This window comes from Nerophis ophidion, linkage group LG08 (assembly GCF_033978795.1).
Source record: "Nerophis ophidion isolate RoL-2023_Sa linkage group LG08, RoL_Noph_v1.0, whole genome shotgun sequence".
NCBI classification, from domain to species: Eukaryota; Metazoa; Chordata; class Actinopteri; order Syngnathiformes; family Syngnathidae; genus Nerophis; species Nerophis ophidion.
In genome coordinates, this window is record NC_084618.1 from 10,374,962 (window position 1) to 10,399,686 (window position 24,725).

The window sequence follows — 24,725 nt, forward strand, 5'->3', positions numbered from 1 at the left end:
TGATCTAAGGTTTCAGGAAATACAAACGATACATTAACCTGGATGGACTGTCGTTCTCACACACACAAAAACCTCCGTTTCTCCCTTCCTAAAGCTGACTTGTCGGCCTTTGTGAGTCCGTTCCAACCGGGCTCATCAGTCTTCCATGTTTGGATGGGACCTCAAGCGAAAGGGGGCTGCCCCGCGTGATTGATGAGCCGTGACCAATTAGGAGCTTAGCCCGGAAAGCCCACAGAGATACTGGTGATCTCACATAAACACTGGTGAACGTCAGGCCTGAGAATACCTGCCGTCCTCTGAAAGACCGTTGGCGTCGGCGTCGGCAGCTGAGGACGACTAGTGTGCTGCTCCAGAGGTTGCTCCATTGACTCAAAATACCAGAGGAGGTTTTTATAGAATGTGGCATGCCTCACACTTTAGTTGTGTGCCCCAGTGGCCTGATGGATAAGGCACTTAAGCCAGGGATTGTGGGTTCGAGTCCCAGCTGGGGTGTTGTCTTGTCCTCAACAAATAGAATCCACCATCACATCTGACCATTTAGTACGGACTAGATATGACCAAATTAGGACTGAATCCATAGACATGTTACCAAGATCGACAAATTTAATAAGCAACAATCAGTTGAATTCAACCTGGAACTGTGCCAGGATTACTTTAGATTGGGGTCTTTCAAATTAATGTAGCAACATGTTAGTGATTTTTTTTTTCACTATTTTACAGAAAAAAAGGGAACATCTTAAAATGATTGGTCTAAAGCAGGCCTGGGCAATTATTTTGCCACGGGGGACCAAATTTAGGTCTGGGGGCCGGTATATCTATTTTTAGGAACACTAATACAAATCCTCACAACAATGTCTGAATGCTAAAAAATGCTACGACAGACCACCTTAAAAAAGAGAATGGAATTTGAAAGTTGTTTATTGAATTTGAAACCCAGAATGTACATGAAAATAAAGAATGTGGGATTTATGATATGAACTATGAAGGATAAAACACTGAATATTGACAGTATAATTTGTGTGTGAGCCCCAGTGGCCTAATGGATAAGGCACTGGCCTTCTAAGCCAGGGATTGTGGGTTCGAGTCCCATCTGGGGTGTTGTCTTTTCCTCAACAAATAGAATCCACCATCACATGTATCAAATAAAATGGGTTCGAGGTCGGTAAGCAAACCCACATTAGGCGCACTGTCGAGTTTTGAGAAAATATTGGATTATGATTGATCCAAAGAAAAATATAAAAGCGATTAATCACCAATACATGGATACAACTGTTTTGATTGTTCTCTCCATTTGTGTGCCCCAGTGGCCTAATGGATAAGGCACTGGCCTCCTAAGCCAGGGATTGTGGGTTCGAGTCCCATCTGGGGTGTTGTCTTTTCCTCAACAAATAGAATCCACCATCACATCTGACCATTTACTACAGACTAGATATGACCAAATTAGGACTGAATACATAGACCTGACCATAGACATGTTACCTAATTCAATACCAACTTCAAAATTAATGCTGTGCCAGAATCACTTTAGATTAGGGCGATCAAAATTAATGTGCTAACTGGTTACTGAATTTTTTTTTCCTCACTATTTTACAGCCAAATGCCAGAAAAAAGTTAACATCTTAAAATGATTGGTCTAAAGCAGGCCTGGCCAATTATTTTTAGAAACAAAAATGTGTCTGGGGGCCGGTATATCTATTTTTAGGAACACTAAAACAAATCCTCACAACAATGTCTGAATGCTAAAAATGTTATGACAGACCGCCTTAAAAAACAAAATGTCATTTAAAATGTTTTTTTTCTGAATGAGACACCCAGAATGTACGTGAAAACAAAGCATGTGAGATTTACAATATCTGCGATGAGGTGGCGACTTGTCCAGGGTGTGCGCTGCCTTCCGCCTGATTGTAGCTGAGATAGGCATCGGCACCCCCCGCGACAACAAAGGGAGTAAGCGGTAGAAAATGGATGGATTTTCGATATGAACTATGAAGGATAAAACACTAAATATTGACTATAATATATATGCGTGTGCCCCAGTGGCCTAATGGATAAGGCACTGGCCTCCTAAGCCAGGGATTCTGGGTTCGAGTCCCATCTGGGGTGTTGTCTTTTCCTCAACAAATAGAATCCACCATCACATGTATCAAATAAAATGGGTTCGAGGTCGGTAAGCAAACCCACATTAGGCGCACTGTCGAGTTTTGAGAAAATAATGGATTATGATTGATCCAAAGAAAAATATAAAAGCGATTAATCACAAATAACTAAATACAACTGTTTTGATTGTTCTCTTCACATGTGTGTCCAAGTGGCCTAATGGATAAGGCACTGGCCTCCTAAGCCAGGGATTGTGGGTTCGAGTCCCATCTGAGGTGTTGTCTTTTCCTCAACAAATAGAATCCACCATCACATGTATCAAATAAAATGGGTTCGAGGTCGGTAAGCAAAACCACATTAGGCGTACTGTCGAGTTTTGAGAAAAGAATGGATTATGATTGGTCTAAAGTAAAATATAAAATAACATTAGAAAAACAACTTTTTTCTGTGATTATTGGTGATTCATTATCAGTTAACTAGGGACCAAAAGCGATTTAATCACCAATAATGCTAAAAATGTTATGACAGACCACCTTAAAAAAGAGAATGGAATTTGAAAGTTGTTTACTGAATTTAGACACCCAGAATGTACATGAAAATAAAGAATGTGGGATTTACAATATTGACTATGAAGGATAAAAAACTGAATATTGACAACATTGAAAATATGTGTGCCCCAGTGGCCTAATGGATAAGGCACTGGCCTCCTAAGCCAGGGATTGTGGGTTCGAGTCCCATCTGGGGTGTTGTCTTTTCCTCAACAAATAGAATCCACCATCACATGTATCAAATAAAATGGGTTCGAGGTCGGTAAGTAAACACACATTAGGCGGTGCACTGTCGAGTTTTGAGAAAATATTGGATTATGATTGATCCAAAGAAAAATATAAAAGCGATTAATCACCAATAAATAAATACAACATTTTTGATTGTTCTCTTCATTTGTGTGCCCCAGTGGCCTAATGGATAAGGCACTGGCCTCCTAAGCCAGGGATTGTAGGTTCGAGTCCCATCTGGGGTGTTGTCTTTTCTTCAACAAATAGAATCCACCATCACATCTGACCATTTACTACAGACTAGATATGACCAAATTAGAACTGAATACATAGACCTGACCATAGACATGTTACCAACTTTGACAAATTAAATAAGCAACAATCAGTTGAATTCAACCTGTGTATGAACACCTGGAACTGTGCCAGGATTACTTTAGATCAGGGCTTTCCAAATTAATGAAGTAAGTTGTTGTTTTTTTCACTATTTTACAGAAGAAAAGTTAACATCTTAAAATGTTTGGTCTAAAGCAGGCCTGGGCAATTATTTTGCCACGGGGGACCAAATTTAGGTCTGGGGGCCGGTATATCTATTTTTAGGAACACTAATACAAATCCTCACAACAATGTCTGGATGCTAAAAAATGTTATGACAGACCACCTTAAAAAAACGGAATGGAAATTTTATTTATTTTACTGAATGAGACAGCCAGGATGTACGTGAAGATAAAGAATGTGGGATTTACAATATTAACTATGAAGGATAAAACACTGAATATTGACAACATAACAACGTCACACCCCCTCTCTGTCTACATATTTTACAATCAGAATCAAAATCAGAATAGTTTTTATTGCCATTGTTTAAAAACGGGTTCACAAACCAGGATTTTTTCTTGTTGCAATCGTTCAACATAAAACACACAACACAGAATAGGAAACTATAGCCACTATTATGTTAAGCAGTGAATCAGATTGTATGTGTTTTGTTTTTTTTACCCTTCGCATTCATATTTCACTGTTTGTTGCATTTTGGTTGTGTTTCACTGGATTGTAAAATATGTGGATGGAGAGGGGGTGTGATGTTCTTATGTTGTCAATATTCAGTGTTTTATCCTTCACAGTCAATATTGTAAATCCCACATTCTTTATTCTCATGTACATTCTGGCTGTCTAAATTTTGTAAACATATTTAAAATGACACTCCGTTTTTAACGAGGTCTGTCATAACATTTTTAGCATTCAGACATTGTTGTGAGGATTTGTATTAGTGTTCCTAAAAATAGATATACCGGCCCCCAGACCTAAATTTGGTCCCCCGTGGCAAAATAATTGCCCAGGCCTGTTTTACACCAATCATTTTAAGATAATAACAATTTTTCTGTAAAATAGTGAAAAAAATAATTCAATAACTTGTAATCGCATTAATTTCGAAGTAGGTATTGAATTAGGTAACATGTCTATGGTCAGGTCTATGTATTCAGTCCTAATTTGGTCATATCTAGTCCGTACCAAATGGTCAGATGTGATGGTGGATTCTATTTGTTGAGGAAAAGACAACTCCCCAGATGGGACTCGAATCCACAATCCCTGGCTTAGGAGGCCAGTGCCTTATCAATCAGGCCACTGGGGCTCACATATGACTGGAACAATCAAAGCAGGTTCGAAATGGGATCACATAGTGGTTTTGATCATGATTTAAACTGTAAAATATTAAATCATGATTAGTCGCCGTTGGTCCGTAGTTATTAACTCATAATGAATCCTGAATAATCACACATATAAGTTTTTTTCAATGTTATTTTATATTTTACTTTAGGCCAATCATTTTAAGATGTTATTAAGTTGTTGTTTATATTCTTACATATTATTCTTTAGATCAGACCTGGCCAAATTAAGACCCGGGGTCCGCATTCGTCATGTTAAGCTTTTTAATCTGGCCCACCTGACATTCCCTAATAACATTTTTATATCTCTAACATTTAAACTATAGTTGACGTAATGATGTGCAGTATATCAGATTGTAGGTGTTTTTTTGTATGTATATCTGTGTTGGCCTTGTGATAAGGGGGCCACTTGTCCAGGGCATACCCCGCCTTCCGCCGATTATAGCTGAGATAGGCTCCAGCGTCCCCCGCGATCCCGAAGGGAATAAGCGGTACAAAATGGATAAATCGATGGATTGTGCGTTTTGGTTAGGTTTTGCTTGATCTATTTTGATTGTTCAACTCATAAGTGAGCCCCAGTGGCCTAATGGATAAGGCACTGGCCTCCTAAGCCAGGGTTTGTGGGTTCGAGTCCCATCTGGGGTGTTGTCTTTTCCTCATCAAATAGAATCCACCATTGCAGTCTACACGTATCTCTTATGTGTGACTGCCATCATATTGCAGTCTACATTTATCTCTAATGTGTGACTGCCATCTACTGGTGACACTTGTCGATTCACCATGTATCAAATAAAATGGCTTCGAGGTTGGTAAGCAAAACCAGGATTAATCCGTACATTAGGCACACCGGGTTATAAGGCACACTGTCAAGTTTTGAGAAAAAAAATGGATTTTAAGTGCGCCTTATAGTCCAGGAAATACGGTAATAACATCTTAAAATGATTGGTCTAAAGTACAATATACAATAACATAAAAATAAAACTTCTATCTGGATTATTGGGGACTCATTATGAGTTAACTACAGACCAAAAGCGATTAATCACGAATAAATAAATAATTAAATAAATGGAATCCACCATTGCAGTCCACACGTATCTTTAATGTGTGACTGCCATCTACTGGTCACACTTGTCAATTCACCATGTATCAAATAAAATGGCTTTGAGGTTGGTAAGCAAAACCAAAATTATTCCGTACATTAAGCGCACCGGGTTATAAGGCACACCGTCAAGTTTTGAGACAAAACATGGATTTTAAGTGCGCCTTATAGTCCGGGAAATACGGTAATAACATCTTAAAATGATTGGTCTAAAGTACAATATACAATAACATAAAAATAAAACTTCTATCTGGATTATTGGGGACTTATTATGAGTTAACTACTGACCAAAAGCGATTAATCATGAATAAATAATCATTTCACCCTGTATCAAATAAAATGACTTCGATGTTGGTAAGCAAAACCAGAATTAATCCGTACATTAGGCGCACCGGGTTATAAGGCACACTGTCAAGTTTTGGGGGGAAAAAATTATTTTAAGTGTGCCTTATAGTCCGGGAAATACGGTAATCACGTCTTAAAATGATTGGTCTAAAGTACAATATACAAAAACATAAAAATAAACGTCTTTCTGTGATTAATCGGGATTGATTATAAGTTAACTACCGACCAAAAATCGGGATTAATTATGAGTTACCTACCGACCAAATAATCACAGATAAAAAAATAAAAAAATTGAAATAAAATCGTTTCGAGTGTCCAGGTTGTATGTGAGCCCCAGTGGCCTAATGGATAAGGCACTGGCCTCCTAAGCCAGGGATTGTGGGTTCGAGTCCCATCTGGGGTGTTGTCTTTTCTTCAACAAACAAAATCCACCATTGCAGTCCACACGTATCTCTTATGTGTGACTGCCATCATAATGCAATCCACCTGTATCTCTTATGTGTGACTGCCATCATAATGCAATCCACCTGTATCTCTTATGTGTGACTGACATCATAATGCAATCCACCTGTATCTCTTATGTTGACTGCCATCATATTGCAGTCCACACGTATCTCTTATGTGTGACTGCCATCATGGTGTAGTCTACACTTATCTCTAATGTCTGACTGCCATCTACTGGTCACACTTGTCATTTCACCATGTATCAAATAAAATTTCTTTGAGGTCGATAAGCAAAACCAGGATTATTCCGTACATTAGGCGCACCGAGTTATAAGGCACACTGTCAAGTTTTGAGACAAAAAATGGATTTTAAGTGCGCCTTATAGTCCAGGAAATACGGTAATAACATCTTAAAATGATTGGTCTAAAGTACAATATACAATAATATAAAAATAAACGTCTTACTGTGATTATTCCGGATTCATTATGAGTTAACTACCGACCAAATAATCACAGATAAAAACATAAAAAAAATAGATAAAAATGTTCTGAATGTCAAAGTCAAATGTGTGCCCCAGTGGCCTAATGGATAAGGCACTGACCTCCTAAGCCAGGGATTGTGGGTTCGAGTCCCATCTGGGGTGTTGTCTTTTCCTCAACAAATAAAATCCACCATTGTAGTCTACACGTATCTCTCATGTGTGACTGCCATCATAATGCAGTCCACCTGTATCTCTTATGTGTCACTGCCATCATAATGCAGTCCACTTGTATCTCTTATGTGTGACTGCCATCATGGTGTAGTCTACACTTATCTCTAATGTCTGACTGCCATCTACTGGTCACACTTGTCATTTCACCACGTATCAAATAAAATGGCTTTGAAGTCGGTAAGCAAAACCAGAACTATTCCGTACATTAGGCGCACCGGGTTATAAGGCGCACTGTCAAGTTTTGAGGAAAAAAAAGGATTTTAAGTGTGCCTTATAGTCCGGGAAATACGGTAATAACATCTTAAAATGATTGGTCTAAAGTACAATATACAATGACATTAAAAAAAAACAACTTCTTTCTATGATTATTTGGGATTCATTATGAGTTAACTACGGACCAAAAACGAATAATCACGAATAAATAAATAAATGGAATCCACCATTGCAGTCAACACGTATCTCTAATGTGTGACTGCCATCTACTGATCACACTTGTCAATTCACCCTGTATCAAATAAAATGGCTTCGAGGTTGGTAAGCAAAACCAGAATTATTCCGTACATTAGGCGCACCGGGTTATAAGGCACACTGTCAAATTTTGAGAAAAAAAATTGATATTAAGTGCGCCTTATAGTCCGGGAAATACGGTAATAACATCTTTAAGTAATTGGTCTAAAGTACAATATACAATAACATAAAAATAAACGTCTTTCTGTGATTATTCGGGATTGATTATGAGTTAACTACCGACCAAAAATCGGGATTCATTATGAGTTAACTACCGACCAAATAATCACAGATAAAAAAAATTGAAAAATGGAATTAAAATGGTTGTCATTGTCCACCTTGTTTGTGTGCCCCAGTGGCCTAATGGATAAGGCACTGGCCTCCTAAGCCAGGGATTGTGGGTTCGAGTCCCATCTGGGGTGTTGTCCTTTCCTCAACAAATAGAATCTAACATTGCAGTCTACACCTATCTCTTATGTGTGACTGCCATCATAATGTAGTCCAACTGTATCTTTTATGTGTGACTGCCATCATATTGCAGTCTACATGTATCTCTAATGTGTGACTGCCATCTACTGGTCACACTTGTCATTTCACCACGTATCAAATAAAATGGCTTTGAAGTCGGTAAGCAAAACCAGAACTATTCCGTACATTAGGCACACCGGGTTATAAGGCGCACTGTCAAGTTTTGAGGAAAAAAAAGGATTTTAAGTGCGCCTTATAGTCCGGGAAATACGGTAATAACATCTTAAAATGATTGGTCTAAAGTACAATATACAATAACATAAAAATATAAAACTTCTACCTGGATTATTGGGGACTCATTATGAGTTAACTACAGACCAAAAGCGATTAATCACAAATAAATAAATAAATAGAATCCATCATTGCAGTCCACACGTATCTTTAATGTGTGACTGCCATCTACTGGTCACACTTGTCCATTCACCATGTATCAAATAAAATGGCTTCGAGGTTGGTAAGCAAAACCAGAATTATTCTGTACATTAGGCACACCAGGTTATAAGGCACACTGTCAAGTTTTGGGGAAAAAAGTGTATTTTAAGTGTGCCTTATAGTCCGGGAAATACGGTAATCACGTCTTAAAATGATTGGTCTAAAGTACAATATACAAAAACATAAAAATAAACGTCTTTCTGTGATTAATCGGGATTGATTATAAGTTAACTACCGACCAAAAATCGGGATTAATTATGAGTTACCTACCGACCAAATAATCACAGATAAAAAAATAAAAAAATTGAAATAAAATCGTTTCGAGTGTCCAGGTTGTATGTGAGCCCCAGTGGCCTAATGGATAAGGCACTGGCCTCCTAAGCCAGGGATTGTGGGTTCGAGTCCCATCTGGGGTGTTGTCTTTTCTTCAACAAACAAAATCCACCATTGCAGTCCACACGTATCTCTTATGTGTGACTGCCATCATAATGCAATCCACCTGTATCTCTTATGTGTGACTGCCATCATAATGCAATCCACCTGTATCTCTTATGTGTGACTGACATCATAATGCAATCCACCTGTATCTCTTATGTTGACTGCCATCATATTGCAGTCCACACGTATCTCTTATGTGTGACTGCCATCATGGTGTAGTCTACACTTATCTCTAATGTCTGACTGCCATCTACTGGTCACACTTGTCATTTCACCATGTATCAAATAAAATTTCTTTGAGGTCGATAAGCAAAACCAGGATTATTCCGTATATTAGGCGCACCGAGTTATAAGGCACACTGTCAAGTTTTGAGACAAAAAATGGATTTTAAGTGCGCCTTATAGTCCAGGAAATACGGTAATAACATCTTAAAATGATTGGTCTAAAGTACAATATACAATAATATAAAAATAAACGTCTTACTGTGATTATTCCGGATTCATTATGAGTTAACTACCGACCAAATAATCACAGATAAAAACATAAAAAAAATAGATAAAAATGTTCTGAATGTCAAAGTCAAATGTGTGCCCCAGTGGCCTAATGGATAAGGCACTGGCCTCCTAAGCCAGGGATTGTGGGTTCGAGTCCCATCTGGGGTGTTGTCTTCTCCTCAACAAATCGAATCCACCATTGCAGTCCACATGTATCTCTTATGTGTGACTGCCGTCATATTGCAGTCTACATGTATCTCTAATGTGTGACTGCCATCTACTGGTCACACTTGTCAATTCACCATATATCAAATAAAATGGCTTCGAGGTTGGTAAGCAAAACCAGAATTAATCCGTACATTAGGCGCACCGGGTTATAAGGCACACTGTCAAGTTTTGAGGGGAAAAAAATGTTTTTTAAGTGTGCCTTGTAGTCCGGAAAATACGGTAATAACATCTTAAAATGATTGGTCTAAAGTACAATATACAATAACATAAAAATATAAAACTTCTACCTGGATTATTGGGGACTCATTATGAGTTAACTACAGACCAAAAGCAATTAATCATGAATAAATAAATAAATAAATCGAAGCCACCATTGCAGTCCACACGTATCTCTAATGTGTGACTGCCATCTACTGGTCACACTTGTCAATTCACCATGTATCAAATAAAATGGCTTCGAGGTTGGTAAGCAAAACCAAAATTAATCCGTACATTAGGCGCACCGGGTTGTAAGGCACACTGTCAAGTTTTGGGGAAATTTTTTTATTTTAAGTGTGCCTTATAGTCCGGGAAATACGGTAATAACATCTTAAAATGATTGGTCTAAAGTACAATATACAATGACATAAAAATAAACGTCTTTCTGTGATTATTCGGGATTCATTATGAGTTAACTACGGACCAAAAATCGGGATTCATTGTGAGTTAACTACCGACCAAATAATCACAGATAAAAAATTTGAAAAGAAGAAATAAAACTGCCTTGAATGTCCGAATTGTATGTGTGCCCCAGTGGCCTAATGGATAAGGCACTGGCCTCCTAAGCCAGGGATTGTGGGTTCGAGTCCCATCTGGGGTGTTGTCTTTTCCTCAACAAATAGAATCCAACATTGCAGTCTACACGTATCTCTCATGTGTGACTGCCATCACAATGCAGTCCACCTGTATCTCTTATGTGTGACTGCCATCATGGTGTAGTCTACACTTATCTCTAATGTGTGACTGCCATCATGGTGTAGTCTACATTTATCTCTAATGTCTGACTGCCATCTACTGGTCACACTTGTCCTTTCACCATGTATCAAATAAAATGGCTTTGAGGTCGGTAAGCAAAACCAGAACTATTCTGTACATTAGGCGCACCGGGTTATAAGGCACACTGTCAAGTTTTGAGAAAAAAAGGATTTTAAGTGTGCCTTATAGTCCGGAAAATACGGTAATAACATCTTAAAATGATTGGTCTAAAGTACAATATACAATAACATAAAAAAAACTACGTTTGGCTAAATCGTCGTCATTTTCGCCAAAGGAGTTACAGTAGTCTCCGAGCGGGACTCAAACACAACGATTTTAGCCGTACAGCAGCACCGTAAGTGAGACGTTTAGCACCATACCGCTATATATCATCATCATCGGTGGTCACTCGAGGCGAGTACGAACCCCGTTTCCATATGAGTTGGGAAATTGTGTTAGATGTAAATATAAACAGAATACAATGATTTGCAAATCATTTTCAACACATATTCAGTTGAATATGCTACAAAGACTAAATATTTGATGTTCAAATTGATAAACATTTTTTTTCTGCAAATAATCACTAACTTTAACAACACGTGACAAAGAAGTTGGGAAAGGTGGCAATAAATACTGATAAAGCTGAGAAATGCTCATCAAACACTTATTTGGAACATCCCACAGGTGTGCAGGCTAATTGGGAACAGGTGGGTGCCATGATTGGCTATAAAAACAGCTTCCCAAAAAATGTTCAGTCTTTCACAAGAAAGGATGGGGCGAGGTACACCCCTTTGTCCACAACTGCGTGAGCAAATAGTCAAACAGTTTAAGAACAACCTTTCTCAAAGCGCAATTGCAAGAAATTTAGGGATTTCAACATCTACGCTCCATAATATCATCAAAAGATTCAGAGAATCTGGAGAAATCACTCCACGTAAGCGGCATGGCCGGAAACCAACATTGAATGACCATTACCTTCCATCCCTCAGACGGCACTGTATCAAAGCTCTACTATGCAAAGCGAAAGCCATTTATCAACAACATCCAGAAACGTCGCCGGCTTCTCTGGGCCCGAAATCATCTAATAAAAAAAAATGTTTATGAGTTTGAACATGAAATATGTTGTCTTTGTAGCATATTCAACTGAATATGGGTTGAAAAGGATTAGCAAATCATTGTATTCTGTTTATATTTACATCTAACACAATTTCCCAACTCATATGGAAAGGGGGTTTGTATGCCGGTCCTCCTGGTAAGGATGTATCCCTTTATGGAGGATGCCTTTGCGTGACTTTGTTTAACTTGGGGAGACTGGTACACAGACAGTCACCACACGATCCTTGACCGATCCGGGTCAGGGTCCAGTGGCATGGAGTCAAAGAAGACTGGGGACCCCCTTTTTAGACTGTATTTATGTTATTCACATGTGAATAATGCTGTATAATAGACTGTATTTATTTTATTCACATTTGAATAATGCTGTATAATAGACTGTATTTATATTATTCACATGTGAATAATGTTGTATAATACACTGTATTTATGTTATTCACATGTGAATAATGCTGTTTAATACACTGTATTTAAGTTATTCACATGTGAATAATGCTGTATAATAGACTGTATTTATATTATTCACATGTGAATAATGCTGTATAATAGACTGTATTTATATTATTCACATGTGAATAATGCTGTATAATACACTGTAATTATGTTATTCACATGTGAATAATACTGTATAATAGACTATTTGTATTATTCACATGTGAATAATGCTGTATAATAGACTGTATCTAAATTATTCACATGTGAATAATGCTGTATAATGGACTGTATTTATGTTATACACATGTGAATATTGCGGTATAATAGACTATTTATATTATTCACATGTGAATACTGCTGTGTAATACACTGTATTTATGTTATTCACATGTGAATAATGCTGTATAATACACTGTATTTATATTATTCACATGTGAATAATGCTGCATAATAGACTGTATTTACATTATTCACATGTGAATAATGCTGTATAATAGACTGTATTTACATTATTCACATGTGAATAATGCTGTATAATTGACTGTATCTATATTATTCACATGTGAATAATGCTGTATAACAGACTATTTATATTATTCACATGTGAATAATGCTGTATAAGAGACTGTATTTATATTATTCAAATGTGAATAATGCTGTATAATAGACTGCATTTATGTTATTCACATGTGAATAATGCTGTATAATAGACTGTATTTATGTTATTCACATGTGAATAATGCTGTATAATAGACTGTATTATTTACATGTAAAAAATACCAAAGTGTTTATTGTCTATTGTGAGCGAACTGTGGTGCTGAATTTCCCCCAGGGATCAATAGAGTACTCTCTATTCTATTCTATTGTATTTTATTCTATTCTATACTAGGACTCATCAGGGAAAGGGCCTGCGTCATGCTGAAAGGGACCGAAGAGGTACTGTCCTCAGCCCGGCTAGCTCAGTCGGTAGAGCATGAGACTCTTAATCTCAGGGTCGTGGGTTCGAGCTCCATGTTGAGCGCAGGTCTTTTGAGTGTTAAAATGTGTGTGGTGTCCTGGAAAGAACATTTGAACCCAGCTGATCTCACCCTGCCATGTGCAACACACCATATGTCCTCAAGCCCTTTCCTCCTTTTGTGTCCCCTGATGTGGATTTTTACGGCCATTTCATCAGCTTTTTTTTTTTTGTCCAAGAAGCAGCGGAAGTGTCGGCCGACAATCAGGGGCGTCATGCTGGGACCCCCACCAGAGGTTGAAGAAATGCAAAGGTCTCTTGGGGTGAGAGTGACCTCACAAACTTTCCCTTTTGTTTAGGACTCAATGTTGTCCATCTGTTCTGAAGTCCACCTTATGGACAAAAGACAGTAAAGCTCTGCTGGCTTTTGTGGGTTCTTGTATAGAGGAGAATAATAGACTATTATCTACACAAGTGGAGCATCCTGACTTTAGAAAACCAGGACACAAAACCCTTGGAAAAAACTGTAAAATGGAGAGATTGGACGGGATTATTTTGACTTTGTTGCCACAAAAAAGCAAGAAAAATAAATATATATGTATATATATATGTTTATATATAGGGTCAAGCGGTTTAAAAAATGGATGTGTGGATGGAACTAGAAAATGCAGTTTTGATATAAATTTTGTGTAAATGCTGAAGAGCCTAGGCCAAACCTAAATGCTAACAGTTAGCATGCTGGACAGATAGCGTCAAGTAACATGGGGCAAAATTTGCTAAAAAGGCAAGCATGCTAGCAGTACGATGCTAAAATGCTACAGTTAGCATTAGTGAAATACCAAAAATGTAGGATACTGAGGTGTACAAATGCTACATTTGCTAAAAGACAAACAAACAAAAAACTAACATGCTAAAGGGTAGCATGCTTGCCAGATAGGGACAAGTAATGAAAATTTGAGCAAAATTGGCTGAAAAGCTGGCATGCTAACAATACTATGATAACTTGCTAACAATAAAATGGTTATAGTTCGCATTAGTGAAAAACTAAAATATATGCAAAATTTGCTAAAAAGGCTAGCATGCTAGCAGTACAATGCTAAAATGCTACAGTTAGTGTTAGTGAAATACCAAAAATGTAGGATACTGAGGTGTACAAATGCTAAATTTGCTAAAAGTCAAACAAACAAAAAACAAGCATGCTAAATGGTACCATGCTTGCCGTATAGTGACAAGTATTGAAAATTTTAGCAAAATTGGCTGAAAAGCTGGCATGCTAACTTGCTAACAATAAAATGGTTACAGTTCGCATTAGTGAAGAACTAAAATATATGCTAAATTTGCTTAAAAAACAACAACAAAAATTAGCATGCTAAAATGCTAAAAGGTAGCATGCTGGCCAGATAGTGATTAGCAATGAAAATATTAGCAACATTAGCAAGACAGCTAGCATGCGAGTCTTAAAATGCTAAGGGTCTGCCTCAAATAATGTTTCATCACAAAACTGTGACGTTATATTGGATGGTAAATACAAAACGGTGATAATCCACAATGCAAACCCAACTCTCAGCGGCTGACCGTGAGTGAGATTTTGTTGACTAAACATGCTGCTGTGTTAGGAGAGCATTGTCGAAGATCCCGGGCTGCATCACAAAGGTTATTGAAAGTGAGGAGCTGGGTGATGAACAAGGTTGCAACTCCGGGGGTTCTTCAGCTCACCGAGCACCGACATGAGAGCCTGTTTTAGGGTTACAATATTGTTTTATTTTTCAATAAGAGTCTCAGTTGCTTTCCAGCAATTGTCTTTTTCTTTTTCGTCCTCACTCGCGCTCTGGCTCCAGCCCAAACCCCGTTTCTCCTCCTGGTTGCTGCTTATAACAGAGCGACAGTTGATTAGATAAAAGGGCCCAGGTGGGCCTTCTACGCTGATTGAGGCCGGTCCTGGCAACACCCCGCTTTGCTGCAGGCCCGCAGGCCACACCCCCCCACACAGTTAGCTTCAGAATAACAATGTTATTACAAAGAATAAGAGACCTATTATACTCTAGAAATGCTGGTTTTACTTAAAAATGCACGTGTTTGGTTGTGTACAGTGCTAAAAAAATATTATATGGCTCTTAGGGAAATACATTTGAAAATATTTGGCTTCTTTGCTCTCTCAGCCAAAAAGGTTCCCGACCCCTGCACTAATACTTTATTTATTAGTTCTGGTTTATTAAAACTACAGGAGCTAGTAAAGTTACAGAAATGATGTGTTATGTTTAAGTTTAAAAGTAAAACATTGCCAGCCAATTTACAATAAAATGTTGTACATCACTTCTGAAAAGGTCATTTCAAGGACAACTTTAAAACAAATGTGTGTATCAGTGGTGGGGGTTCAACTATGGAATTCTCTTTTTTGAGATAAAATATTGAAAAACATATATACAGACAGAACAATAGGATCACACGGACAGCTGTAAGTGTATAGATGTTGCTTTGTTTTTATTATTTTACTCATTTGTTGTCTAGTTTTGTATTTGTTTTGTATCATTCGGTGAGTTCTATATTATTATATTTTTGTTCGGTTTGTACTTCATGAAGTTTTGCACATGTTGTTTTTTGTGTGTGTTTTTTTGTCTGTTTTCATTATATTTGGGTGTAGTTATTTGGTTTGTATGCTTGTGAATCCGGGCCATCCATTAACTACTTAAAATGTTAAAGGGGCAGGAAATTAAAGATTTCCTTCATCCTGTTTGATTTTTTTCATCAAAGTTTAAATGTCTATTAAATTGTCTCACCAGCATTGAAAGTAAACAGGTTCTTAAAAGGAAAATAATGTTTTATATGAGTCTCTAAATTAGTTTGCTTGTTGAGGATTTTGTTTGGTTTTGTATTGTGTAGTTATTTTTATGTGGTAATTATTATTGTGTGACTGTAAATTGTTTGTTTATTTTTTATTGATGTTTTTATTTTATGCTTTTACTTGTAATTGTATTGACTTTGTGGACCCTAGGACAGTGTTCTTCAACCTTTTTCAGTGATGTACCCCCTGTGAACATTGTTTTAATTCAAGTACCCCCTAATCACAGCAAAGCATTTTTGGTTGAAAAAAAGAGATAAAGAAGCAAAATACAGCATTATGTCATCAATTTCTGATTTTTTCAATTGTATAACAGTGCAAAATATTGCTCATTTGTAGTGGTCTTTCTTGAACTAGTTGGAAAAAAAGATATAAAAATACAGTAACTAAAAACTTGTTGAAAAATAAACAAGTGATTCAATTATAAATAAGGACTTCTAAACATAGAAGTATTTGTCAATTTAGTGCCTTCCTTGGATATTGTAATATATATCCATCTGAATTCATTAACTTAATTCTAAACATTTTTTCACAAAAATGAAATCTTTAACACAACATTTTTAGAACATGTCCACAAAAAATCTAGCTGTCAACACTGAATATTGCATTGTTGCATTTCTTACATTCATATTTTGTTGAAGTATTATACAATACATATATTCATAAAGGATTTTTAAATTGTTATTATTTTTAAAATATTAAAAAAAAATGTCACGTACAATGTCACGTACAATGCACATTAATGAAGGCGATAAGTAAATGGAAAAAAAAGACACAAAAGCACACAAATACAACATTGCAAAAAAATGGTTCACTGTAAATATGAAAACAGAATAATTGTGTTCTAAAAGCTAAATTCCAAGATATTTACTTTACTTAGTATATTAATAAAATATATTTTTTTAGAATTATTATTCCTGTGTAATTTTTCCATTTTGGAAAAAAAAACACATTTCATCATGTGAATGTGTTTATCTTTTTAAAGCTGTTTAATTTGTTTTCCCGATCACGTGACGTGTTGTCGCCCCGGAAGTACTCCCCTTCCCGCCACCGGGTCAGGTCAAGATGGCGACGCGCTCCGTGTGAAGGAGGTCGAAGGAGCCGAGAACATGTTTAAGACGCCATGTAGTCGACTCACAGGTAATTCTGGCTGACAAAACACCGACTGTTGTGCAACATCACCGTCCGTGCTGCCTTTGGGGGGGGAGGCCACCGAGCGTGGAGGGCGCGGGGATGCTAGACAGCTAGCTCGTTAGCATTAGCTTGTTACCAAAGAAGAATGTTTTGGGCTTGATGCGCCCTTGTGACGTCACATTGTGTTTAAGAGGACTTTGTTATGACGTCACCCAGTGTTTAAGGTGACTTAGTTATGACGTCACCCAGTGTTTAAGGTGACTTTATTATTACGTCACCCAGTGTTTAACGTGGCTTTGTTATGACGTCACCCAGCGTTTAAGGTGACTTTGTTATGACGTCACCCAGTGTTTAAGGTGACTTTGTTACGACGTCACATTGTGTTTAAGAGGACTTTGTTATGACGTCACCCAGTATTTAAGGTGACTTTGTTATGACCTCACACTATGTTTTTCAGTAACTTTGTAATGACGTCACCCAGTGTTTAAGGTGGCTTTGTTATGACGTCACCCAGCGTTTAAGGCGACTTTGTTATGACATCACCCAGTGTTTAAGGTGACTTTGTAATGACGTCACACAGCGTTTAAGGTGACTTAGTTATGACGTCACACAGTGTTTAAGGTGACTTAGTAATGACGTCACGCAGTGTTTAAGGTAACTTTGTTATGACGTCACACTGTTTTTTAGTGACTTTGTAATGACGTCACGCAGTGTTTAAGGTGACCTTGTTATGACGTCACCCAGCGTTTAAGGTGACTTTGTTATGACGTCACCCAGTGTTTAAGGTGACTTTGTTATGACGTCACCCAGCGTTTAAGGTGACTTTGTTATGACGTCACACAGCGTTTAAGGTGACTTTGTTTTGACGTCACACAGTGTTTAAGGTGACTTTGTTTTGACGTCACCCAGTGTTTAAGGTGACTTTGTTATGACGTCACCCAGCGTTTAAGGCGACTTTGTTATGACGTCACACAGTGTTTAAGGTGACTTAGTTATGACGTCACGCAGTGTTTAAGGTGACTTAGTTTTGACGTCACCCAGTGTTTAAGGTGACTTTGTAATGACGTCACACAGCGTTTAAGGTGACTTAGTTATGACGTCACACAGTGTTTAAGGTGACTTAGTAATGACGTCACGCAGTGTTTAAGGTGACTTTGTTATGACGTCACACTGTTTTTTAGTGACTTTGTAATGACTTCACGCAGTGTTTAAGGTGACTTTGTTATGACGTCACCCAGCGTTTAAAGTGACTTTGTTATGACATCACCCAGTGTTTAAGGTGACTTTGTTATGACGTCACCCAGCGTTTAAGGTGACTTTGTTATGACGTCACACAGCGTTTAAGATGACTTAGTTATGACGTCACACAGTGTTTAAGATGACGTTGTTTTGACGTCACACAGTGTTTAAGGTGACTTAGTAATGACGTCACCCAGCGTTTAAGGTGACTTTGTTATGACGTCACCCAAGTGTTTAAGGTGACTTTGTTATGATGTCACACAGCGTTTAAGGTGACTTTGTTATGACGTCACACAGCGTTTAAGATGACTTAGTTATGACGCCACCCAACGTTTAAGGTGACTTTGTTATGACGTCACACAGCGTTTAAGGTGACTGAGTTATGGCGTCACACAGTGTTTAAGGTGACTGAGTTATGACGTCACACAGTGTTTAAGGTGACGTTGTTATGACGTCACACAGCGTTTAAGGTGACTGAGTTATGGCGTCACACAGTGTTTAAGGTGACGTTGTTATGACGTCACGCAGCGTTTAAGGTGACTGAGTTATGGCGTCACACAGTGTTTAAGGTGACTGAGTTATGGCGTCACACAGCGTTTAAGGTGACTGAGTTATGGCGTCACACAGTGTTTAAGGTGACTGAGTTATGGCGTCACACAGTGTTTAAGGTGACTGAGTTATGGCGTCACGCAGTGTTTAAGGTGACTTTGTTATGACGTCACACAACGTTTAAGGTGACTGAGTTATGGCGTCACACAGTGTTTAAGGTGACTGAGTTATGGCGCCACACAGTGTTTAAGGTGACTGAGTTATGACGTCACACAGTGTTTAAGGTGACTGAGTTTTGGCGTCACACAGTGTTTAAGGTGACTGAGTTATGGCGTCACACAGCGTTTAAGGTGACTCAGTTATGACGTCACACAGTGTTTAAGGTGACTGAGTTATGATGTCACACAGTGTTTAAGGTGACTGAGTTATGGCGTCACACAGTGTTTAAGGTGACTGAGTTATGGCGTCACACAGTGTTTAAGGTGACTGAGTTATGGCGTCACACAGCGTTTAAGGTGACTGAGTTATGACGTCACACAGCGTTTAAGGTGACTGAGTTATGGCGTCACACAGTGTTTAAGGTGACTGAGTTATGGCGTCACACAGCGTTTAAGGTGACTGAGTTATGGCGTCACCCAGCGTTTAAGGTGACTGAGTTATGGCGTCACACAGCGTTTAAGGTGACTGAGTTATGGCGTCACCCAGCGTTTAAGGTGACTGAGTTATGGCGTCACACAGCGTTTAAGGTGACTGAGTTATGGCGTCACACAGCGTTTAAGGTGACTGAGTTATGGCGTCACCCAGCGTTTAAGGTGACTGAGTTATGACGTCACACAGCGTTTAAGGTGACTGAGTTATGGCGTCACACAGCGTTTAAGGTGACTGAGTTATGGCGTCACACAGCGTTTAAGGTGACGTTATGACGTCACGCAGTGTTTAAGGTGACTGAGTTATGGCGTCACACAGTGTTTAAGGTGACTGAGTTATGGCGTCACACAGTGTTTAAGGTGACTGAGTTATGACGTCACACAGTGTTTAAGATGACGTTGTTATGACGTCACGCAGCGTTTAAGGTGACTGAGTTATGACGTGACACAGCGTTTAAGGTGACTTTGTTATGACGTCACACAGCGTTTAAGGTGACTGAGTTATGACGTCACACAGCGTTTAATGTGACTTTGTTATGACGTCACACAGCGTTTAAGGTGACTTAGTTATGACGTCACACAGTGTTTAAGATGACGTTGTTATGACGTCACACAGTGTTTAAGATTACTTTGTAATGACGTCACCCAGTGTTTAAGGTGACTGTATGACGTCACCCAGTGTTTTTCAGTGACTTTGTAATGACGTCACACAGTGTTTAAGGTGTGTTTAAGGTGACTTTTTTATGACGTAACGCAGTGTTTAAGGTGACCTTTTTATGACGTAGCGAAATGTTTTACGGTGAAATTGTTATGACGTCACACAATGTTTTACAGTGACATTGTTATGACATCACAGAATGTTTTACAGTTACATTGTTGTGACATCACAGAATGTTTTACAGTGTCATTGTTATGACATCACAGAATGTTTTACTTTGACATTGTTATGACGTAACACAATGCTGTACGGTGACATTGTTATGACGTCACACAATGTTTTTCAGTGACTTTGTAATGACGTCACACAGTAAATGAACAAGTGGATTAATAATTAATTCTTACACTTTGTCCCTCATAATTTTGACAAAATAATATGTAGATAAATTACACAATATGTCACTGCATACATAGGCAGACTAATCAGGAGCCTTTATTTATTTACTAAAAGTCAAGTTGTCTAGTATGTTCAACATTTTTATTTAAGGACTAAATGACATAATAAACATATGTTTTATGTACCCTAAGACGTTTTGTTCAAATTAAAACAATAATGACATTTTTTGTGGTCCCCTTTATTTAGATAAGTATAGAAATACATTTTGGTACCGGTACTAAAGTATTGGTATGGGGACAACCCTAACAATTACACAAGGAGCGGCCATAGTGAAGCAATTCCTGTGTGTTGTAGCTCACCGGCATCAAAATGTAAACCATTGGTGGATCGATATCTAACATCCACTGCTATGATGTCAAGTACAGTAGCGTATCTAGTAATTTCTACTATGATTACGTCTATTTTTTGGCATCACAACATCTTTTTTTTGTTTTTATAAAATGTATGTTATGATTATAAGCTCAGGAGTAATGTCCCTGGACACATGAGGACTTTGTATGAATCTGTAACGACTTGGTATCGGATTGATACCCAAATTTACGGTATCAATCAAAACTAATGTAAAGTATCAAAGAAGAGAAGAATAAGTGATTATTACATTTAAACAGAAGTGTAGATAGAACATGTCAAAACAGAAAACAGCGCGACACCTACCCTTTACATCAATATTTCTTAACCATATTATTATTGGTCTATTACAGGGGTCGGGAACCTTTTTGGCGGATAGAGCCATACAAGCCCAATATTTTAAAAAGTATTTCCGTGAGAGCCATATGATATTTTTTTAAACACTGAATACAACTAAATGCGTGCATTTTTATGTAAGACCAACATCTTTAGAGAATAATAAGTCTCTTATTCTTTTTAATAACATTGTTATTCTGAAGCTAACAAACAATAAATAAAAATAATTCTTACCATTAACAGATGGATGGATTAAAATGCATGAGAATGATTGTAGCTGAGATAGGCACCAGCCCCCCCCCCCAAGCGACACCAAAAGGGAATAAGCGGTAGGAAATGGATGGATGGATGGAGAACGTTTTATATTTGTGACACTGTGATTACCAGCGGAATTATTCATTACTTACCTTGTTAAGCAATGTCAGCTAAGATTTATCCGAGAGCCAGATGCAGTCATCAAAAGAGCCATAGGTTCCCTACCTCTGGTCTATTAGGTATTATATTTTATTGTATGATCCTGTAACTAATTGTGGTCGCTTTTATTTCGAAAATATAATTTTTAGCCCAGTGCGGCCTCCAAAGCATAAAGTTTGGACACCCCTGATCTAAATATAAGACCCTCTCTGTGACTGAAAGCTAAATATTTTTGAGTTTTGCTTTCGCTTAATTTATAATCGGGGTGGTGGTTCCTCCCTTCAAGAAGGGGGACCGGATGGTGTCCTCCAACTATCGTGGGATCACACTCCTCAGCCTTCCCGGTAAGGTTTATTCAGGTGTACTGGAGAGGAGGCTACGCCGGATAGTCGAACCTCGGATTCAGGAGGAACAGTGTGGTTTTCGTCCTGGTCGTGGAACTGTGGACCAGCTCTATACTCTCGGCAGGGTTCTTGAGGGTGCATGGGAGTTTGCCCAACCAGTCTACATGTGCTTTGTGGACTTGGAGAAGGCATTCGACCGTGTCCCTCGGGAAGTCCCGTGGGGAGTGCTCAGAGAGTATGGGGTATCGGACTGTCTTATTGTGGCGGTCTGCTCCCTGTATGATCAGTGCCAGAGCTTGGTCCGCATTGCCGGCAGTAAGTCGAACACATTTCCAGTGAGGGTTGGACTCCGCCAAGGCTGTCCTTTGTCACCCATTCTGTTCACAACCTTTATGGACAGAATTTCTAGGCGCAGTCAAGGCGTTTAGGGGTTCCGGTTTGGTGGCCGCGGGATTAGGTCTCTGCTTTTTGCAGATGATGTGGTCCTGATGGCTTCATCTGACCAGGATCTTCAGCTCTCGCTGGATCGGTTTGCAGCCGAGTGTGAAGCGACCGGAATGAGAATCAGCACCTCCAAGTCCGAGTCCATGGTTCTCGCCTGGTAAAGGGTGGAATGCCATCTCCGGGTTGGGGAGGAGACCCTGCCCCAAGTAGAGGAGCTCAAGTACCTAGGAGTCTTGTTCACGAGTGGGGGAAGAGTGGATTGTGAGATCGACAGGCGGATCGGTGCGGCCTCTTCAGTAATGCGGACGTTGTACCGATCTGTTGTGGTGAAGAAGGAGCTGAGCCGGAAGGCAAAGCTCTCAATTTACCGGTCGATCTACGTTCCCATCCTCACCTATGGTCATGAGCTTTGGGTCATGACCGAAAGGATAAGATCACGTGTACAAGCGGCCCAAATGAGTTTCCTCCGCCGTGTGGTGGGTCTCTCCCTTAGAGATAGGGTGAGAAGCTCTGCCATCCGGGAGGAACTCAACGTAAAGCCGCTGCTCCTTCACATCGAGAGGAGCCAGATGAGGTGGTTCGGGCATCTGGTCAGGATGCCACCCGAACGCCTCCCTAGGGAGGCATTTAGGGCACGTCCAACCGGTAGGAGGCCACGGGGAAGACCCAGGACACATTGGGAAGACTATGTCTCCCGGCTGGCCTGGGAACGCCTCGGGATCCCCCAGGAAGAGCTAGACGAAGTGGCTGGGGAGAGGGAAGTCTGGGTTTCCCTGCTTAGGCTGTTGCCCCCGCGACCCGGCCTCTGATAAGCGGAAGAAGATGGATGGATGGGCTTTCGCTTAATTGATAAACACAACAGTACTCCGCACACTTGTAGCATTGATAAAATGGACCATGTTCAGTTTAGGGTTTATGTTTTTTGTCAGTAAGTTACAACTGTTTGTGTGTGTGTAACTCTAAGGATTAGTCCTGTTTGTTTTTTGCAGGTTTGTTTGGAGTAAGCATACAACAAAAACTGGTGGGCCATCATGGGCCGCGATGCAACCAGACCGCTCGCAGCCTCCTCCAGCTGCACAGAAGAGAGCCGTCACACTGGCTGACCTATCAGCATCTCATCTTCCTGAAACGGCAGGTAGACACCAGGGTGCTCCTTCCTCCAGTCTTTATGATTACACCTGCTGAACAGGTGTGTGTTCCCCGCAGTATGTGGCCAAGAACGTCGGAGAGCTCCACCAGCGCGTCGCCCCCAAGCAGGCCCCCGCGCTCTCCGTGGTGGACGAGGCCCACGATGCCGTCGAAAGGCAGGTCCAGAGAGTTCCCGTCATCCAGTCGCCGGTTGCAGAGGAAACCTCCGTCTCAGTCGCCCCGGAAACGTCCGGTGTGGCCACCGAAACCTCGCAGGAGACGCCCCACGTTTACGTGGAGATGGACAAGGCCCGTGAAGCTCGTCTGGACCGACAGTGGAAGCAGCTGAAGGTGGACGTGGCCGACCTGCCGGACGTCTACGCCCGGCTCAGCAAAATAAAACTCACAGGTAGAGCGCACACACGATCTAAAAACTCTGTTATTCTATTTGTGTATTTATGACTAATTATTAGGGACGCACCGATTAATCGGTAACCGAATATATTCGGCCGAATAAGGCAAAAAAAGCCACATTCGGCCTTCGGCGGAATGAGTTAAAAACAAGGCCGAATAGTGGCGTGTGACGCATTTTTTGGACCCGGTGACGCAATCAACCAACGTGCAGTGACGTTGGGATATGTTGTGTACCTGTATAAGTGTATGAGGTTACAAGCACACACTTATTGAGATTTAGTGGGGCCTCTGTTTACATTATTAGCCTGTTGTGTAGGCTACCTGTATAAGTGTATGAGGTTACAAGCACACACTTATTGAGATTTACTTAAGCCTTCTGTTTACATTATTAGCATATCTACTGTGGCTAAGCAGACTTTTGCCAAAAGGGCAATAATTCATTTGTTGTGGGTTTATCCACTTTAATGCACTTTATTTTTTTTTGGAATGCAT

At 39.4% G+C, this 24,725-nt stretch overlaps 1 protein-coding gene and 12 non-coding genes across 14 annotated transcripts in view; all 13 read left to right on the forward strand.

Moving 5' to 3' along the window:
• The first annotated feature begins 1,025 nt into the window (after nucleotides 1-1,025).
• Nucleotides 1,026-1,098, forward strand: trnar-ucu (transfer RNA arginine (anticodon UCU)). The gene has a single exon. It is a non-coding gene; the product is annotated as a tRNA-Arg (tRNA).
• A 199-nt stretch (nucleotides 1,099-1,297) lies between these two features.
• On the forward strand, nucleotides 1,298-1,370 carry trnar-ccu (transfer RNA arginine (anticodon CCU)). The gene has a single exon. It is a non-coding gene; the product is annotated as a tRNA-Arg (tRNA).
• A 660-nt stretch (nucleotides 1,371-2,030) lies between these two features.
• Nucleotides 2,031-2,103, forward strand: trnar-ccu (transfer RNA arginine (anticodon CCU)). Its single transcript has one exon. It is a non-coding gene; the product is annotated as a tRNA-Arg (tRNA).
• Nucleotides 2,104-2,770: 667 nt separating this feature from the next.
• On the forward strand, nucleotides 2,771-2,843 carry trnar-ccu (transfer RNA arginine (anticodon CCU)). Its single transcript has one exon. It is a non-coding gene; the product is annotated as a tRNA-Arg (tRNA).
• A 202-nt stretch (nucleotides 2,844-3,045) lies between these two features.
• Nucleotides 3,046-3,118, forward strand: trnar-ccu (transfer RNA arginine (anticodon CCU)). Its single transcript has one exon. It is a non-coding gene; the product is annotated as a tRNA-Arg (tRNA).
• Nucleotides 3,119-5,109: 1,991 nt separating this feature from the next.
• Nucleotides 5,110-5,182, forward strand: trnar-ccu (transfer RNA arginine (anticodon CCU)). Its single transcript has one exon. It is a non-coding gene; the product is annotated as a tRNA-Arg (tRNA).
• A 1,129-nt stretch (nucleotides 5,183-6,311) lies between these two features.
• trnar-ccu (transfer RNA arginine (anticodon CCU)) lies at nucleotides 6,312-6,384 on the forward strand. The gene has a single exon. It is a non-coding gene; the product is annotated as a tRNA-Arg (tRNA).
• A 612-nt stretch (nucleotides 6,385-6,996) lies between these two features.
• Nucleotides 6,997-7,069, forward strand: trnar-ccu (transfer RNA arginine (anticodon CCU)). The gene has a single exon. It is a non-coding gene; the product is annotated as a tRNA-Arg (tRNA).
• A 925-nt stretch (nucleotides 7,070-7,994) lies between these two features.
• trnar-ccu (transfer RNA arginine (anticodon CCU)) lies at nucleotides 7,995-8,067 on the forward strand. The gene has a single exon. It is a non-coding gene; the product is annotated as a tRNA-Arg (tRNA).
• An 881-nt stretch (nucleotides 8,068-8,948) lies between these two features.
• On the forward strand, nucleotides 8,949-9,021 carry trnar-ccu (transfer RNA arginine (anticodon CCU)). The gene has a single exon. It is a non-coding gene; the product is annotated as a tRNA-Arg (tRNA).
• Nucleotides 9,022-9,633: 612 nt separating this feature from the next.
• On the forward strand, nucleotides 9,634-9,706 carry trnar-ccu (transfer RNA arginine (anticodon CCU)). Its single transcript has one exon. It is a non-coding gene; the product is annotated as a tRNA-Arg (tRNA).
• An 846-nt stretch (nucleotides 9,707-10,552) lies between these two features.
• On the forward strand, nucleotides 10,553-10,625 carry trnar-ccu (transfer RNA arginine (anticodon CCU)). Its single transcript has one exon. It is a non-coding gene; the product is annotated as a tRNA-Arg (tRNA).
• A 6,512-nt stretch (nucleotides 10,626-17,137) lies between these two features.
• LOC133557304 (protoheme IX farnesyltransferase, mitochondrial) overlaps nucleotides 17,138-24,725 on the forward strand; it is a 73,757-nt gene continuing 66,169 nt past the window's right edge. For both annotated transcript variants that reach the window (XM_061907671.1, XM_061907670.1), the window contains exons 1-3: nucleotides 17,138-17,262; nucleotides 23,681-23,826; nucleotides 23,898-24,228. In XM_061907671.1, the coding sequence (XP_061763655.1) occupies nucleotides 17,232-17,262; nucleotides 23,681-23,826; nucleotides 23,898-24,228 (508 nt within the window). In that variant the 5' untranslated portion in view covers nucleotides 17,138-17,231. The remainder of the gene's footprint in view (nucleotides 17,263-23,680; nucleotides 23,827-23,897; nucleotides 24,229-24,725) is intronic.